General features: G+C 42.6%; 1 protein-coding gene across 3 annotated transcripts in view; it reads left to right on the forward strand.

Annotated features, from left to right (window-relative positions):
- Positions 1-19,575, forward strand: part of ptprn2 (protein tyrosine phosphatase receptor type N2) — a 90,863-nt gene that overhangs the window by 59,577 nt on the left and 11,711 nt on the right. For all 3 annotated transcript variants that reach the window (XM_088282751.1, XM_088282750.1, XM_088282752.1), the window contains exons 12-19: positions 1,888-2,103; positions 5,413-5,619; positions 10,084-10,231; positions 10,769-10,842; positions 13,442-13,519; positions 15,710-15,829; positions 16,490-16,656; positions 18,522-18,575. In XM_088282751.1, the coding sequence (XP_088138877.1) occupies positions 1,888-2,103; positions 5,413-5,619; positions 10,084-10,231; positions 10,769-10,842; positions 13,442-13,519; positions 15,710-15,829; positions 16,490-16,656; positions 18,522-18,575 (1,064 nt within the window). The remainder of the gene's footprint in view (positions 1-1,887; positions 2,104-5,412; positions 5,620-10,083; positions 10,232-10,768; positions 10,843-13,441; positions 13,520-15,709; positions 15,830-16,489; positions 16,657-18,521; positions 18,576-19,575) is intronic.

Below are 19,575 nucleotides of genomic sequence, written 5' to 3' on the forward strand. Positions count from 1 at the left end.
CTTTCGTCTTGGTGTAGCAGCATGTGGCTCATTGCCCAGCGTGATTTATGAACATCTTACTAGGAACTGTAAACAATTGTGTGTTTGTCATCATGATGTGATTCGTGTGTGTCAGTCATGCACTTTGCAGTTTTTTGTTTGTGATCACATAGCTTTTCATTTTACTTTAGCTCCCGTGTGTGCTCATGTTATTTGCTGTCCTCTTGTATGTTTGTGAGCGAGTCATAAGTCTTTTATACTTTTTCAAGGAATGGAACAATTGTATGCTTGTGATCAAATGGGGACTCAATTTTGGGTTTTATACTTGAGCTACTGTGTTTTCATCAGTCCTTGTATGTCTGGTCTGTGAAATTTCTTCACTGAACAATTGTATGTTTATCACCATGCGACTTGTTTCAATGTACGCACGAGAGCGGCTCTCATGTTAGTCAGAAGACCTGTGCCTGCCCTGAGAAATTTCCTTTAAGCCACTGACCAATTGTATGTTTGTGATCAAATGACGGCTCATGTTAGTGTTACTGGAGCTGCTATGAAATTTCTCCTCTTAAGTCACTGAACAATTGTATGTTTGTGGTAATGGTGGCAGCTGTTTTTCGTGTACGTGTGACGAGAGCTGCTGTGTTGTCATGAGACCTTGTACGTTGCGTTCAGTGCATCACCTCAATGCAATTTCTCCTTATTTTCTTTCCCAAGTGACTGAACAATTGTATGTTTGTGATCATGAGGCGACCTATGTAGCGTACTTGTGGGAGCATCTGCCATGCTAGTCTGAAGACATATCTGCTCTATGCTAGTTATTCTTTTTTAAAGGCAAAAATAGCTGAACAATTTTATGTTTGGAAGGCAACCCATTTCAGTATAAAGTGTGAGAGCAACTGCTGTCTTAGTCATAAGACCTTGTACTCTGCATTCTGTCTTCTCTTTGCCAGCTCTTCTCTACTTTTTTCCAGTGTTTTTTTTTTTCTGCAGAAATATAGAAAAACAAAATCCCTGGCTTAACAATCTTGTACGGGGTAGCAAAAACAACGTTCTTTTTTTTTTTGTTTGTTTTTATCTACTTCTTTGCTATCCTTTGGCAGCATGCTTGCTTCACAGCCTAATCCAGCCAGGAGCTAATTAAGCTCACAAGCTTTTAGGCTGCCGACCTCTATGCAGCTGCACAGCGCCTGGCCTGGCCTTGCCAGCTCTAAATGGGATTGTGAATGTCTGTAGTGGACTGGGGGGCTGGGGTACGAGGGCTTGTCTGAATGCACATTATGAGGCCGGCATTAGCTGGCTAATGAGTAGGGGGGTTGATGGACTGAGCCGGACAAGCGGAAGCCATTTTTTTGTTCCAAAAGAGAAGTCTTTAAGTATGAAAATGATAATGGCATGTTATACACATGTGTGGGTTAAATGTTTTCAGGGGTTTGTGGCAGCCCCTCGGAGGATTTGTTTGTTTGTTCTTTTTTAATTGCATGCAATGCTTTTATTTGGATAAATATTGCCCCTCAAGCAGTAGGTTGCCCAGTCCTGCTTAAAACGTTGACACCTTTCCAAATTGTTTTATTCTCTTACTTTTTTTTTTTAGATACATAACCGCTGTCAGTATGTCCCTTCTCTTTAGGCATTAGGAACAAAATGATTCCGATACTGTCTGTCACAGGTGTCAAACATGAGGCCCGGGGGCCAGATCCACACAAGCATGTCAACTTCCCGGATGCTTGCTAAAAGCTGCGTCAAAATTTCATTGAATATTAAAGTTGAGCCAGACACTAACTTGAACAATAGTTGAACAAACTATTATTCTTGATTTCTGATTTCAAAACTACTTTCGACGGTCAGAGGTTGCCCGTCTGTGCAAGCACGGCTTTGACTGTTTCTATCCCGCCTCTCGTGTGTCCACAGAGGGGCAGCCTGAGTCACATCCCGGTGGTAAAGGAGACCCGGGTGGAGTCGGGGCAGCTGGTGGTTCTCTCGGTGCTGTGTGTGCTCTTCATCGTGGTGGTGCTGATGGTGTCGGCCACCTTCTTCTGCATGCGCCAGCGCTCCCACCTGCGCATGAAAGAGAAACTCTCCGGCTTGGGCACTGACACTGGAAACGATGCCACGGCAACCTATCAGGTTTGGAAACGCCCCTTCTTACGCTCTCAGTTAGCCAATCGGGAGCCGGCATGTTTGGGCTCTCATCTGCCATTGGACACACACACACACACACACACCCCCACAGACACACTCACTCAGCCTATTTTTTGTCCATGATTTAGCGTTTTGAATTGAATTCCCTTTTCTATTCCATTTGCTACATTATTTTACTTATTTCCATCCTGTGGAAGAAATTTAAATTAAAAGATAATAAATAAAGTCTGGTTAAACTGTACTCTCGAGCAATTTTACCAAGGGCTCAGACATGATAAAATACAAACATCCCACATGCACAATGACAGCTCGGCAAGTGACAATATTTTCTAAAACAATTGTATGCAATCGTAATGTTCTCATAGGCTGGCTGGTGTTACTCTCCAAGTACGTAGTAGGAGTAAGAGTTCAGCAAAAATGAGAAAGAGCTGTTACAATTAAAGATGAAAAATTTGCTTAATGATTCATTTCAATTGCATTGCACATAGAGGTTAAATTTGAAATGTAAATGTACCTAAATAAACATTTAAAATCAAACAGAACTTCAAGGCATATGTATTCAACTTCAAAATTTAATACAACTAGAGCGTACTTGGGTTGTGAATGCGAATCACTGCCTTAAATAATTTAACTCTCACAGATTCAGAGCAGCATCTAAATTGCCTGATCGGTCTCCAAAGAGAGACTGTGTGCAAAAAGAAAAAAAAAAAAACAGTTAAGAGTTTTACCATCCCACACGCTTTAGCCACATTAAAAAGCTCATGTATTTGAACACACAAAAGTGAAATCATAAAAATATATTCCAAAATATTGTATATAAAGTCTTGTCTTTAAGAGGCGCTTTTATTGGCAAATGTGTCTCTTTCTCCTCCTGGATCACGCGAGGGAGCAAATGCTGAACCGCGAGAGCAGGCGAACACAGTATTGTCAAAACGTGTTCAACGCCACTCTGACCTATTCCTCCTCCTCCCCCTGGGCTTCGCTGGCCGGGGGAAATATTGATTTACCACGGTGTGGCTCAGCTGTGCCCGGTGTGGCACTCAGAACACACTTAGCTTGTGTCACTTGTTAACATTTTCAATATTTAATCAGGTTTACTCTTCCAAGGCTGCTGAAGGAAAAGTCTTCAGGAAAGAGAATTGTAGTTTTTGAGCACGTGTCTTGGTCACAATTAAACTATGATGATTTTAAAAATGAAAAATACTCACCAAACGCTGGCGAAAAATGTGTTATTTTAAAGTTGTCATTCAAGAGTAGTCGTCGTCTGTAACGTTTCCACCGGGGATGAAGAATAATTCAATATGAGTATTGCAATATGCTTGTTGCTGCACCGTTTGTGTTCATATACCCATTGCTTACAGCGCCACACCTATTGCATGTCAAATGGCATTTTGAATTGTTTGTTGGCATGAAGCTAACCGGACTTTCATGAAGCAAGGCCAAGTGGTTGTTTTAAATACACAACATGTAATTATCTTTGTTTTTTGTTGAGTTTGACAGTAATCCACCACGGATAATATGCGGAGCTGATTGTTGGTAAACTTGGCCGCGACTTGGATGCTTAGTCAATCCCTGGTATAAGAGTGTGGATTCTTGTTGTTTCCCTTTGTTGTTCTTCACACATTGAAAAGAGACCCGAGTCATAAAAACCCGTCCGTATCTCCCCTCTGCACCCAAGCCAGGCTCAGCTTCCCACACGGTGGCGGAGAAGTCGAATGAATTATGAGGTGGACTTGGATGTTGCCCCAAGGCCAAGGCTCGGGGCGCCGCTTCATGACTCTAATCATTAAAGTCTTGACGGTGCAGGGAGGAGGGTGGGAAGGGGGGGTATCTAGGAGCAGGGCTTAGCAGGCCCTGCAGCCCTGGGGGAAATATCACGTTGATGGATCAGCGGATAGCGCGTGCTGCCTTTTTCGTAGGCCTTGGCTGTTATTGTGCATGGAAATGAATTCTAAAGGAAGTGTCTGGCCGAAATGGTACATGATGGTTTTTAAAGATTGCGGTGACTTGAAGAGATAAGAAATGAAACATAGTGTCAGACATAGAATAAGATCGAATAAGCCTTTATTACTCGCACAATGGGGAAATTACGTTTTTTTATTTTTTTATTTTGTAGTGGCGGGTAAAAGCACACACGAATAATAATAACAAAGAATCAAGAATATATATGTTCATATTTGTAATAAGATTAAGCAGAGTGTGAGCTGCATTTCACTCCTGTGTGCTTGGCAAATGCACTGGAATAATCAATATTGAATGCTAACAAAAAAAGTCTGCAGCATTGTATGGAGCAACTGTACGCAGATCAGTAAAATGTACGCAGTACATGCATACAGCACAAAACTTGTTCAGACTCAAATTGTCCAAATCCTTGAATGGATATTATTTTATATAATTGCCTTGAGTTGTCTGACAATTTTAAACTTTTTAATGGGAAATAAAACCCTCAAAATAATTGTCCTATCTTTTTTATCAGTCGACCATGGACCGTCTTCATATTTTGACTGCACAGGAGTGCAGTCCTAAAAAAAAAAAAAAAAAGCCGAGTCACTTGAAAAGTTGTAATCTCGATAAAAGTCAGGGGAAGCATTTTTTTTTTTGTTGGCAACCCGGAGATATCCATCAGAATATAATGCATGAATGCATCCCAGTCCCGGCTGGTTATTTGAATGATGGATGAGCACCACTGCTTTGTTTTGGGGAACGGTTCTTTAATCCATCTTTTAAAAGTCTGATTTGTTTGACGAGTGTGTGGTGTGGCATATTGTTTTTTGGAGAATCTCAGTATCAGCGCCACGCTTCCCTTGGATGGAAAACAAAAGAATAGGCCTTTATTACACCTGCAATGGGGCAAGTCCACGTTTTCCAGCAGCAAAATGAACAGTAGCAGCACATGAGAGAAATAACATCAAATAATCAATCAAAAGTCTTGCAAAATACATCAAGCAATGAGACGTAGCCAAATGAGACGACTAGACTCTACTGTGTGCGCATTAATAATCAATATTGTCTATGCAGATATGAATGGCTAAATGCTATAAAAAAATATAAATAATAAAATAAAAAAATGAATAAAAGTGAAATCTGAATCTGTAAGAATAGTCAGCAGAGTTGTAGGCAGCAGTACATACAAAGTCGAAACTTTATACTGCAGGTGGCCGATTGCTAACCAATATGAACAGCAGCCAGAAGTAATTGCTAAATACGTGTCTAGAAAGAGTCAAATGGACATGCCTTGATTTTTAACCCCTTTTTTTCCACCCCAATTTCCCCCTCTGCCTCCCCCCCCCCAAGGAGCTGTGTCGCCAGCGTATGGCCAGCCGGGCGTCAGAGCGGGTGGAGCGTCCGGAGACGCTACGCCACTCGCGTCTCAACAGCGTGTCGTCCCAGCTCAGCGACGGTCCCGGGGCCGGCAGCCCGTCCACGCGTAGCAGCACCTCATCCTGGTGCGAGGAGCCCGTGCCGTCCAACATGGACATCTCTACAGGTCACATGATACTGGTGAGCAATGAGGTCTTCCATTTTTTTTTTGTGGCACTTGGGCCAAAATGGCGTGGGCTACTTAACTCTGTTAGTTGTAGAAAGAAGGACAACTTTCGAATACGTGCAGCACACACACATAAATGCCCAACTTTCTTTTCTTTTTTTTGCCTGAAATATCCTTTTCCCGTATGTGACTGTCATTGTGGCGTAAGTACTATTTTTTTGTTGTTGTTGTTGTTGTTTTGGGTGAAAAAAACAAACTTTCCTTCCACCCATTCACACAATGGATTGTTTTAATTCTGCAGCACGTCATTCATTTGAGACAAGCTTGATAAAGAGACGGATAGATGCCTGGCAGTGTTTCCATTAATGGCGGCCACATTCATCACATGCCACGTCTGCCTATTATATGGGGGAGGGGTGGGGGGCTGTAATGAATGCGAGGGAATGTGAGTAATGCCTTGTATTGGTGCTAATAGATGGCTTTTTCTTACACTTGTCAAGGCTTGTTTGTGCCGAGCCCCCTTTTGAACGCCGCGACAATAGCGCAGCGCTAACAACAAAAACGGGGCCATGTGAATCATTTCTAGGAGGCGGACTGTTATTATTATTAGCTTGAGCTTCTCCATAGCAGCAAGTGCAGCGTTGTGAGTGATCTGTTCTTTAGCGCCAATTTGAAATTGGATTCAACACGGCAAACTAAATAAACTAAAATCAGTCATAAAACATCAACATGTACCGCTACAGACTCGTATATCTTTTTGTTTGGTTTAAATGGATAGAATTGGCCATAAGACCATTACATTGCACTTCGACTGTGCATTAATAATGATAAACAGCACAAAATACATAAATGTCTGATAACCAGTGTCTTGAGAATTGCGCTCCTGCTAAGATTTTGCGTTGACAGTTGGCGACCGAATAGAAACTTTGTGTAGCTAACGTGCGTGTGTCTTCATATATATCGGTGTGCTATTGTTTTTCTAGAAGAATGGTTGAGGACGTGGGTTTTGGAAAGGGACACTCATGAGGGTCTCTTCTTAACATTCCGCTGCCATCATCTCCCGTCAAACCATGTGTGTGATTGCCTTCTTATCGCTCATCTCGGGCCTATATTTGCCCCTCTCATCTCATCTCTCCGTCGCTCTCTCTTGCTATTTGGAGCAGCGCGGCGTGTGGAGAAGGGTGATGAATACGCAGTGTTCCAAAGCTCACACACTCGCACTGCAAAAAAAAATAAAAATAAGCGAAGGGAAGTCTTGTGTAACTTTGAAATTGAAATTGGAAGCCTCTGTGTGCTGAGTCATCATCTCCTTGTTGTTCATTCGGAGCTGCTTCAACACGCTCTTTGCCGTAGAGTCCAAGACCCAATTGTCAAAATGACTATCATGTTCCCCTACCTTGCGGTTAAATATCACAATAATATCTATCACTATTGTCAACATCCATATTGCATGTCACATGCCACGCGGTAATCTTAAAAGTTTTTTTTTTCTTGCAATTCTATTTGTGTTCAATGTGTCTAAAAAATAATAGGTTTAAATATTTTAATAGTGTGTGGAACAAATTTGATTTATTAATGTATTTATTTCAATATCCCAATATCGCTTATTTCCACCTGCTGCTCGTGGGTCTGGAATGTATCCCGTGCAATAAATGAATTTTTTAATGTACTGTGCAAATGCACCAGGAACTTTGGTGCTCAGTACAGGACCATGGACAGCACCCCATAGGTGGCATGCAAAAATATTTTGCTGTCCTGTTTGGATAGCTTGAACCATTCTCATCCAGATGAACTTCTTAATTTCATTTTTGAGATTTATTAGGACAATAGTCAAAGAGTTAGAATTTTAATTTCAAATATATCACAGGGGGTTGGGCCCATTTAAGAAGCAACCATAGTTTCCTAACAGCTGAAAGTTTCTCCTTTGATGTGTAATACAAAGACAGACGGAATGTTTTAAAAAAAACTGGAGCTGTTGCAAAAACGCTGCTGTGAATAAGAACAAGTGCCGATATACTCCTCCAATCACTGTCATGGCCAAAAACAATCCACAGTGGGTCGTCGTAACACACATTTCACATTTAATGATAAAAGGGGTGGAAAATACCAATTAAAGAGAAGACTTAGAGGAGCTCTTCTGACAGGCTGGCAACTCAAAGGTGCCATTTACTATTTTGGGGAGGGAAACAGCTAAATGAATGGAACAAATGTTACAGGACGCTTGGTGATGTCAATTCTCGGTGTGTTGTATTAAAGAACAGAGCGTGAGCAGTACTTTTTCCACTTAGGTTTTATCACATAATAAATCCTCCTCGCCATTCCTTTTCCAGACTGTTGTGGGCTGCTGTTCGTTTTAATTTGACAGTAATGGTTACCTGTTGTTTGTCGTCTGCCTTCATCCCGATTTCACCCAGCAGCCTCGGCCGTTGAGCAGACTGCTTATGGGATTAGACATTGTTTCCCTGACACTCAGACCTCCCTCATCCCAAGTCCTTGATTGGCACACGTAATCCTTCCCACATTCGCTAAACCTTCGCTTGCCTGTCTGCGGAAAATGCTGCGGTCCACCGCCTCTTGCCGGAAGCTTGCCGCCTTGATAAGGGGGCCGCTGGCTGCGTAGCGTTAAGGGAAATATATGAATGTAGAAGGCAATCAATTCAGGATGTCGTTTGAATGGAATGTGATGCGCTTGGGAGCGGATGTGATGCTGGAGAGAGGTTACAACATGACAGCTGACAGGCAGTGATGGGAAAAAGGACTCAAATTTTGTACTCTTGTAATAGTACTTGATGAGTCAAGTAATCACAATACTCAGATTAGCATGAGGGCCAAAAACCTTTTCTGCATTGAGGGAATAAATACTTCCCAGGCATGTTTGATGGTATTTATGGCACTTATTTTTTTGAGTCCTCACACTCTTTCCAATGAAAACGAAAGATTTAATATATTGCAATAGAGCAATAGCAATCATCTCGCAATGTGAATCAATAATCGCGCCTAAAGATGTACATTATAAAAATCGGCATAAAACGCAGGATGGTAGAGACATTCAATTATCTGACATCCCAAAATCACGCTTTTCAAACGTAAAGAGTGTTTAACACAATCGTGTGCTGACAGCTAATGGCTGAAAGTAGAATTACATCTCAAAAAATAAAAAAAAATAACAAATAAATAAATATAGTTCCATCTGGACAAAAAAATGCCATGGTGGAGTTACCGTTGTCAGGAACAGTACTCAGGTGGTCTCCAAAAATGATCAGACAGTCCGAACAGGTAGTCAGGAACAACTGGCACAGCGAACAGTTAAACAGAAACAGTGCTGAAGTATTCGGGAACAATGCTACTTAAACATTGTTCACGCAAAACATAGCTGTTGTGTGTGTGTGTGTGTGTGTTCCAAGTGTTGCCAAAATCACAAACGCATACACAAGTGGTTTTCTTAACAACATGCAAATACTGACAAAATATGGATTCTTTTTCTTGTGTGAAATTAAAAGCGCCTGGCAACAGCGGAGAACAATTCGATTTTAGGAGACTGCCATTAAAGGTGGAGGTGGAACACACTGTGCTGTCTCATTATATCCTTGCATTAATCATGAGCGCTTGATTTTAGGACCTTGGTGGCAATTTAGCTTGCATATCTTACAATAAACTTTGATTCCCATCATTAGTTGCATTTGTAAGCGTCTTTAAGACTTGCCTAATATCCTGTTGGAGACGTGAATTCATTAGCCATCAAAGGGTAATTACCCATTGTGTGCCGGACAAGCCTATTTGTGATTATCATCTATGCAGCATTTGTTGTTTTTTTTTTTTTTTTTTCCATCCTCCGAAAAGATGTGATTTTAGCGTTTGACTGACAGCATAGACTGTAACAATGAAGCCGCTCAGCCTACCTATGGTGCCTTTAATATGGGATAAACCCAGCGCGGGTGTAGGTATCATTTTCTTTGTATTAGCCAGCTGATCCCTGACATCAGTTTATGAGTCTGTAATCTTCCACCCCGCACAATAGCAGACTAAACAATTTAACCCCCATCGGGAGGGAAGCCATGATACTGGACAGAAATTGAGAGAATATGGTGCCTGCGTCAATAAAAAAAAATAAAATAAAAAAAAGCCTTGCCTTGCCAGCTACATCCTCTAAGCTCCTTCAGACTTGCCCTGATTTGGGAGAATGCACACATACACACACACGCTTTTGCCATCTTTTTTTTTCATGAGCGAATTCAATTTTGTCCTCAGCGAGCGATGGCTTAAACGCAGACAATCTTATCAGTGGCAGCGCAAGCAGTAAAGGGCGACACTAAAACACCCCTCAAGTATTTCCACAGCTGACAAACCTCTCAGGAGTCTTAATTGTGTTCAACCCCCCTCAAACTAAAAAACATTGTCTTCCTCCGACCTGCCACCTAACGCCAATCTGGGCACCTTTCCGGCTCATAGTGTGAAATGGAAATGTTGTTTTCCTTCAGTCGTACATGGAGGACCACTTGAAGAACAAGAACCGTCTGGAGCGCGAGTGGGAGGCCCTGTGCTCATACCAAGCAGAACCCGGCGCCTGCAGCGTGGCCCAGAGTGAGCAGAGCACCAGGAAGAACCGCTCTGATGCCGTGTTAGCATGTAAGTGCTTTTCCTCTAAGTGAGAAGCAACGGCTCTCGTTCACCAAAACACGTTGGCTATTTCCTCACTGCGGCATGTTCCAAAATGTTCACGTCACACATTGCGGTGCTCCAATGGGGAATTAGTCGACGCCAAGTAGCAGTTGGCTTGTTTTTTGAGTAACTGTCAATCAATCATGACACAAACACCCACTCTTGACAGCGTCTAACACTTGAATGTCTGAGATTAGAAGCTTGGCTGTCACTCAAGGCGACGTGTTAAACAGGAACACCGAGTATGCTTTCGCAAGCGTTAGATTTTCGTGGAGATATAAAGGACTTGAGAGTCCCTCTCTGATTGGAGGTGGAGAGATTCCGGACTTGTGTGTGATGAAAGAGTGATGAAAGCGCTCTTCTCCCTACGCATCCTCTCTCGGGTTAATTTTGCCACATAGCCACGCGGTATTCGTTTTTTTTTGTTTTTTTTTTAATTTTATTTTTTCACGCGGTACGGCTGGGAGGGGAAATGCAATAATGAATTATGCATCTTTGTTACAGATGATCATTCCAGGATCACCTTGAAAGCGGAGAATAACCACAACGGCTCCGATTACATCAACGCCAGTCCAATCGTGAGTATTGTTTAGTCACTCTGTTTGGGTTTTTTTGGGCTTGTTTTTGCTCTTTCTGTGTTTGGCTTGTCATCGATTTGAGTGTATTGATCTTTTTTTGCAAAACTTACTTCTCCAAGCTAGAATCCTGGCAGATCTATTAGTGCTTTGAGATAACCTTTTTTTTTTTCATCTGTTCAAAACAAACTAACAAAAGATACGCATCTTTTGTTCCAAGCAAATACATCTCCATATATATCCAAAAGTATGCGGGAGAGGGCTAAGGCTATTTTTTAAGTACTCCCACTACCACCACATGTTGTCAGTTGTGATTTCCCCCGAGGCTGCTGCAAAGGGACTCCATCAAAAGCAACAGGAAGAAGCTATGCATTTCAAATACAGTACCGGAATTTTCCGAGCAGATAAAGGAGGGAGCTGCACTAAAAGCTTAATACGCCTCTCAAACAAACAATCCGCGCTTTTACATGCTCCATTTTCTCTGATGGCATATTCACACCGAGCTTTTTCAAGGTTGCACGCAACAACCAATAACATTTTGAGGGTTAAACGACCGAAGGGTTGCAAGTGGGCGAGGAAGTGGCAGGACACAGGAGGAGTGGGCGGATGAAAGGAGGGTAATTACACCACAATAGCGACCCCCGGCTGTGGCGAGCAAAACTGATAATTACGTCCGTCAATGTGGCTTCTTCCTCTTCATTAGCTCGGAGGCAGCAGAGTCCGACCAAAAATAATCGGGCTCTTTTCTTTCCCGGGGAGTTCATAGACGCTAACGAGCTAATGCAGCTTCATTCAGTGTGGCTTCTTGTCAACAACACAAACACACGGACTTGACTCTTGACTCTGAATTTTGTTGGACTTGGCCAATACGCTGAGCGAGACAGCGGCTCTCATTTACAATTATTAGAAGACCCAAATAGTTGGGAGTAACGCTCAGGTAGTAAGTCGTCAGAAGCAATGCTCAGGTCTTCAGCGACAATACTTAGGTGGACTAAAACAATTCTCAAGTAATTCAGAACATATCCAAATAGTCAGGTACAATTTTCTTAACTATTGGATTAGTCAGGAATAATACCGTGACAGTCAAGGACAATTCTGGCATAACAATAACAATACTTGAGGAGTCATGAACAATAACCAGATAGTCAGGAACAATACCGGGGTAGGCACCAACAATACTCGAGTATTCTGGAGCAATATACAGGTTGTCAAGAACAGTACTCGAGTAGTCAGGAACAAAACTTAAGTCGTCAGAAACAATACTTGAATATTCTGGAGCAATATACAGGTTGTCAGGAACAGTACTCGAGTAGTCAGGAACAAGATTTGAGTAGTCAGGAACAGTGATCAGGTATTCAGGAATAATACTCTGCTGGTCAGTTACCACACTCTGAAAGTCAGGAACCCGATTTGAGTCATCAGGAACAATACTTGGATGTTTCGAAACAATACCAAGGTAGTCAAAAATACCTAAGTAGCCAAGAACAACAGAATCAAGAAAAAAGGCAGACGATTGCCTTTGGTGGCTAACGTGATTGAGCATCAATGAGCCGGCGTCAAGTCATTTAGTATATGAAGTGTCTTTGTGTTACAAATGCGGACTCAAAGCGCAAGGCTAAAGTGGCAAACGCGCAGAAGACATTTTTTTGTGAGCCGTTTTACCACCAACCCAAAAGAGAGCGACTTCCTCCGCCCGCGCCGTCATAATCGCCTCGTAACAACGGCAGAGAGGAGGACGGCCGAAACGCAGGACCGCTCTTTCATGTTTGCGTTTTAGTATTCAAGCGGCGGCGGCGGCTGTGCGTCTGTGTCCTTGAGATTGGCAAAACGAAACGGCGGCGCTTGCGTTCGTTCGCCTTTCATTTCAGCTGGGGGATGTTTTTTTTTTTACCCCCTCCATTCCACCTTTAGTAAAAACCATGTGAGGAATCTTAACCAGGAAGCATGAAAAAAAAATGTTTTGCTGAAGTACAACAGTGTTCCAGTGATCTCCTGCTTGCATGTGTGTGATGTTTAAGGAATTGTACATTATTGGAAAGACAAGATTGTTTTGTTCTTTTTTTACTTCAAGATAATTGATGCTGTATAGACACAATATTAGGTCCAGCTGTTTTTATGTAGATAAGACTTTATTGATCCCTCCCTCCCTGGGGAATGGAACATGTTCAAGCAGCCTGATAAATGGAAAAAGCAAAGCAACTTTTCTTTTGAATAAAAATGGGGAATTTTTTTGTTTTTTTGCAAATAACATCTTTTTTTATTTATTTTATTTTTTTGCTGAGATGACAATGTCATTTAGCATCTTTAAGCAACAGACCTGCCTTTTGCAACATCCCCTGAAAATGACTGCATGGGCACTTCAAGGACTTTGAGACTTCCACTCAACAATTACTTTTGTACTCGGTCTATAAAGCAGGTGACGCGTTCCAAAATAAATCCCATTGGCGGGCAGGAGGGAGACGCCGAATGCCTCATTGAACGTAAAGGGAGGACATGATAGTCTCCATCCAGATGGAGGATTTAAGCTGCTGTCCGACTTGTTTGTTTCTATCCGTCAGCCGCCGTCCAAACACTGCGTGACACTGCCTTTTCTTCCTCCCAGATGGACCACGACCCTCGCAACCCCACTTACATTGCATCGCAAGGCCCGCTTCCGTCCACCGTGGCCGACTTCTGGCAGGTAAGTCTCATCTGCCGCCCCTCCCATCACTCAAACTGATTTGTTTCTTCAGCCGTGAGGTTTCGGCATAATCACAGCGGAGATGCACACAGTGGGGAGAAAGGGAGGAGTCAAATGATCTCAGTTCATAGACGCTATTGTTCCAAGGGCGTGTGACTGATCTGCTGGACCTCAATCGGTCTGCACGTGAGCGTCTGTGTGTGAGCTGTGGCCGACAGCAGCTCCTGCGTGAGTGTGCTCTTAGTGTTCCAATAAATGACCAAAAAATGCCATCTGCAACATCTTCTGCACATGCAAAGGAAGTAGACAAAAAAGTTTGGGTTGATTTCCACAATATAGCAGGGATTCCTCCCACCCAAAAATTCTGCCGTGTAGTAGACTTTTAATTTCAGTGGTACCGAGCGTTTTATTTCATGACCATGCTCCTCACTAAAAACATTCATAAGGGACTAATCAGCCCCCATATTGAAATAGGAGTCCTCAAAGTCCACAAGAATTGTAGCTGTACTCAGTCATATTTTATTCATCATCTGTGTAGAACAACTAATACTAGTGCTGTACTGATGAGCTCAGAGGAGATTGAGGGATATTTTTTTAATAAATCCTATTTGAGTTTGAGGTAGACTATGCAATAGGATTGGCTACTGCATCCGGGCAACTGCCTAAAATTATTGCGATCCATAAAAATGCCAGTGCATCCGTCAATATGTTTTATAGCGCCCCCAGGTGGACAAGAGCAGACGCACCAGATGCAATGTGACAAACGCAGTTCCTGACGAAACTGCTGATGATTCGGGAGTCTTGCACTCACCATAACGAGGCTAATGTATTCCCATTCCTTTGGCGGAGCATCATTAATCACCCCGAGCCACAAGCCGTTGTTAAACACGGCCGGCCGCTTGCGTGGAGGTGCGCACTAAATGATGCATGCGGGCCAAATGGTGCCCACCGTAGTAATTAGCGAGACCATCGCCTCCGTAGTTGCATCACAGGTGCGCGGTGCAACCAGCCCCTTTCACCATCACGCGTCAAAGTTTTCTCAAGTCGCGACTTCCGGGAAAAACGTCTTTTCATAGCCGACAATAGGCTGGCAGTTAATTAACAACACAATAGCTCGCGCGCTTTTAACTGCAAAGTGCATCCTAATTGTGTAGAACGCCCCCCCCCCCTTTTTTTTTTCTCTAGTCCAATGTGTTAAGTAGCTCTAATGAAATGCCCATAATTGTTTTGCATTTGTTTGAGTAGACGCTCGTCAATCTATTATCGGCACCAAAAACAGCTGCTCAGCCTTGAACCCAACGCTGCATTTTTTTTCCAGTTACGTGGGTTGGGAGGGGAGGGGGGAATTGTACTTGGATTGACTGCATGAGCAGTCTTTTTTTTTTTTTTTCTTCACTCTTCTACAGGACCGAACATGAACGAGTCAGTGACTGCTTTTACGTCATTGGATGAAATTGATGTCAGTCATTGTCAGACGACAACTCGTTTTGCTTGCGTATTCACTTACGTATTTTGCATTTTATTTCAAGAAATCATGACTGTGGTTGATATGACAAGCAATGACATCTCAGCCATATTATTTGCTGACTATGGAAACGTTCCACTTGTGTTCCACATGTCTCGTTCAGTTTGTGTTGATGTGGAATTATTTATTATTAAAATGACAAACTTTTTAATGTTCTGAAACTTTCACATCCAGGCTCATATTTTTCACATTCCACCCACAATTACTGTGAGATCAAGTCTTATAATTCATCTTCTTTCACATTTTACATTTCCTACATTTAAATTAATCTCCTCAACATTCCAGCAAAACCTGAATATAAAATATTTTTACTGCACTTTGGGGGAATTTGTTGACGGCGTAGCTTTAAAACATGCATGTTTCAAGGTATGAATTTTGTCTGCTGAAAGATTCTGTCACCAACTCGAAAACACACTGTACATATTTGATAAATGTACTGAACGCTCATGAAATCTTGAGCTTTCCTCCCATTTGCCTTAACGGCTGCTGTGGGCTTGTGTGTTTCTCCCGAGCGCACATTACACTTTCCTGCATCGGTGACGGTTTATTCATGCCTCCTGGACCCGGATTAAGAAATCCATTTCATCCTCGTACGCTGCCGCCCGTAATGCGGAATATTCCGCCGCTTGTCAGCCTTGAACGATTGCGTCTCCTGTGGTGCGCAGATGGTGTGGGAGAGCGGCTGCGTGGTCGTCGTCATGCTCACCCCCATCTCAGAAAACGGCGTCAAGCAGTGTCACCACTACTGGCCGGATGAGGGCTCTGATGTGTACCACTTCTACGAGGTATGGCGTTGATGGCTTTTAATTTTGCGCGCACCCTTGAGTATGCGCATCACATTTTTTCAATATCCATTCCAATCAATGACAATGTCACGCACCTTCTGGAGTGCGCTCACTGCACCTCACAATTTGGAAATCTCTTCCAATCAATCACTTTTAATCTGGCCCACCCCCTGGAGTGAGCTCACTCTACCCCACAGTTAGGGAATTTTTTTCCCAAACAATCACAATTTGTAAATCATTTTTAATTTTGTACACCCGCTGAAGTATGCTCGATGCACCCTGAGTGGGTACGCAAGCACCGCCGTTTGGGAATATCAACTCTGTTCGATCACTTTGCGTCTGCATTTCTGCTTGATCACTTTTAATCAGACACACCCCCCTTCCGGGACACTCACCGCACCTCCAAGGGCTATGCATGCCCCTCAGTTTAGGAATCTCTGTTCGACTCAATAACATTTCGTCACATTGCCCAAAGTGTTGAGTCTCTGTTCGTCCCGATGGACGGTACGCTCCAGAGTTTGGAAAACTGTGCTCTAATTAATCAAGCATCACGTCTCCTACAGTCTCTAAACCCCAAGGGGTGTGCGCACAAGCCAGTTTGCGAATCTTTTGTGGCAAATGGCGTTAATGGTGTCGCCGGGTGTGTTGGTGTGCCTCCAGGTGAACCTGGTGTCCGAGCACATCTGGTGCGAGGACTTCCTGGTCCGGAGCTTCTACCTGAAGAACCTGCACACCAATGAGACGCGCACTGTCACCCAGTTCCACTTCCTCTCCTGGATGGACCGTGGTGTCCCCAGCACGGCACGCACCCTCTTGGACTTCCGCAGGTACAGCAGAACACTGATCCCTCAGCCAATCAGCTCGTTTACACCCCTGCCTCCTTTTCCCCCCCTATTGGTGGATCTAACAAGGTGTCTCTATTTTTCTCCTGGGTTATAATAGTTTTTATTTTATTTGACCCAGTTTGGTTTAATTAATATTTAGAGCAGATTTTTTTTTTAGTTTTTAGTCGGTTTTGTTTTTGAAAATGATTTGTTTTAATTAGTTTTTAGTTTTAATTTTTTTTAATATATGGACCATTATTGAATGCATACAAAATAAACTATAACTATAACTAAAATTTAAAATGAACCCTGAATGATTTTAATTGACAAAAATTAAAATGAGACATCTGTGCTATCATTTGATTTTGTTCTATAAATGTAGTTTCTGTTATTTTTTTAATAGCATTTCCGTTATTTGATTTTGTTGACCAAAATGCGTATTTAATTTGAGTTGTCGTGATTTCCTTTCTTTTGGTTAACTATAATAACCTTGCTTCCCCGCACCACCTCCTTCCCCTCACTGCACCCAGCACTTGTGATGCAGCAACTTAACAGCCCCGCACTGCCTGGCTTGGCTTGGGAAGAAAACACCTCATTCAAAGAGCCAATTAAACGAGAGCCGCCTGACTAGAAAGCGGGAAAGAGTGGTTGGCGTTTGTTAGCAACGGGATAACCTCTCCCGAGCTCCTCCGGGAAACAAATGAGAATAGATGCATCTGATTTGAGGACGGAAAACTGTGAACCCCCACCACCCGTGCTTGTTAAAGCAAAGTGAAGGGATGGTGTCCTCTTTGGTGCTTTTTTTTCCCCCCTTCCAATTAGCTTGTATGTATTAGAGTGCAGCTTTGTGCGTGCGCGCTTGTGTGGGTGTGTGTGTGTGTGTGTGTGTATAGATGGCAGGGTGTCTATTTTTTGAGGTTTTGGCCATATTTTGCGGTTGCCAGTGTCATTTTTGTGATGTTGCAGCTAGTAATATGAGCCCAGTTGCATAGTCACAAAAGTGATCATTGGAAACTGTGTCTCCTCAGCCAGGCCTGCGCACAACCTGACTCTCTCTCTCTCCCCCCACCTGTCCTTGCTCTCTCGACCCCCGCTTTTGCATGGGACATTTCGGCCATCTTTGTGCTGCACCCTTTGACACAGACCTAACATGTATGACATTGTACACTTTGGCACAAATATGGAAACTGTATATATTATATGCCACACTATTAATGTTAAGTACTTTATCCAACCATGTGAATTAAAAAAAAAAACGTTATTTTTGTAATCATTATTATTAGTTTAGTAGTAGCAGTCCTAGTGATGGATTATCAAGAACGCTTTCACTCTGTGTGCAGTGATTCTTAATAACGAGTTTCACATTTTGAATCAAACTACAGAAATCTATTCAGTATTCCACAATATTACATTTTTGGGAAAAGCTATCGCTGACATTTTATTATCAAATGAAAATGAGCATTTTATTGTTTTATCAATTATTTTGTATTTGAGCGGCGCAGGGGCTGTTGCCGTTTCCATGGCGACGGCGGGTTGTGAAAAAAGGCCGTCGGGCCTTCGCAGCGCGGCGGTGCTTGTAATTGGCCGACGTTAACGCGTGGGCGTCGCACAATTGCAACATCCCGCCGTCGCCTGTCACAATAGCGTGCTCCGAAACGCCGCTCCATTCACTGAAACGCCTCCACTCCAGTTAAAGTGATTGATTGACGGGCGAGAGTGAGCGTGGCTCGCTTGATTATTGCCGCATTTCTTTCAGCCGGGCGCACCGCTTGAGTCACGTTTAATTGGAGGCATTCGTCTTTGTTTTTCCAACATGATCCTGACCACAATAACGTGCTTTCTTTTTTTCTTGTCTTCTTTTATTCCAGAAAGGTTAACAAGTGCTACCGAGGTCGATCTTGCCCGATTATTGTTCACTGCAGGCAAGTATTGCAACTTGAATATTATCATCATCATGATGATGGTGATGTTTCTGCTTTCCTACCGGTTTGTGCTCAGTTGGCTAGCTTCAAATCAAAATGGCCAACTTTTTCCTGTCGGGTTAGGGTTAAAAAAATTAAATAGCGTTTTTTTTTTCCCTCCCTCCCAAGTATTTTGGGACATGTATTTTTGTTTAACAAGAAAAAAAAAGTACTACATGAATCCATATTACATATGTTATTATACGTTGTCTTTGTTATCCCAAAATTGTCAAGCTTTACAAAAAAATATATAATAATCAAAGCACAGACAAACATAATTATTGTTTTTGACAGACATTTGTTGGTTGCTGTGTTGTGCTTGTTTTTATTTCACTTGCATTCCTAAGCAAAAAATATTAGCTGAAGTTGTTGGTTGTTATGTTTGATTTCGATTTCTGGTTCAAATTTGGCTCTAAAAATCTGCCGCCACTGCGCTGTGCTTGGATTAAGGCTGCCGTGTGCCTCCCCCCTATTCCGTTGGCCCGCCGCGCCTTTATCTGAGAGATGTGCACGCCTTGTTTGCAATTAACATGCAGCGCCGCTGAATGGCCGGCGGGCACAAAGGGAGGCTTTTCAACACACTATCTCTGGAGTAATGGAGAGAGAGCGAGGCCCTCCAAAAAAAAAAAAAAAAGAAATTCTTCAAACCGCCCCTGGTCTCTCAACCTTCTCCTGTGCTCCCGAGGTGCATGCTTTTAAAAGCTTTTGTCCTCTGGGCTCTCAGAAGCCCCCACTCCCTTGACGGACCACACATGAGTCGGTCACATGCATTGCATTATCCAATATTCAAACGTCCAGGTCGATATAATTTGCAATGTCTCTCTCTCTCTCTCTCTCTCTGTATTACAAGTAAAAGAAAACCGAGAAAAATCATGTTTCTAGTTTTCATTAGTTTTAAAAACAACTGATAGTTTTTATATTTTAAAAATATTCATTAGTTTTAGCGTAAATTCATTTTGTG

This window comes from Idiotropiscis lumnitzeri, chromosome 19 (assembly GCF_059441095.1).
Source record: "Idiotropiscis lumnitzeri isolate Australia: NSW breed Sydney's pygmy pipehorse chromosome 19, RoL_Ilum_1.0, whole genome shotgun sequence".
In the NCBI taxonomy this organism is placed as follows: Eukaryota; Metazoa; Chordata; class Actinopteri; order Syngnathiformes; family Syngnathidae; genus Idiotropiscis; species Idiotropiscis lumnitzeri.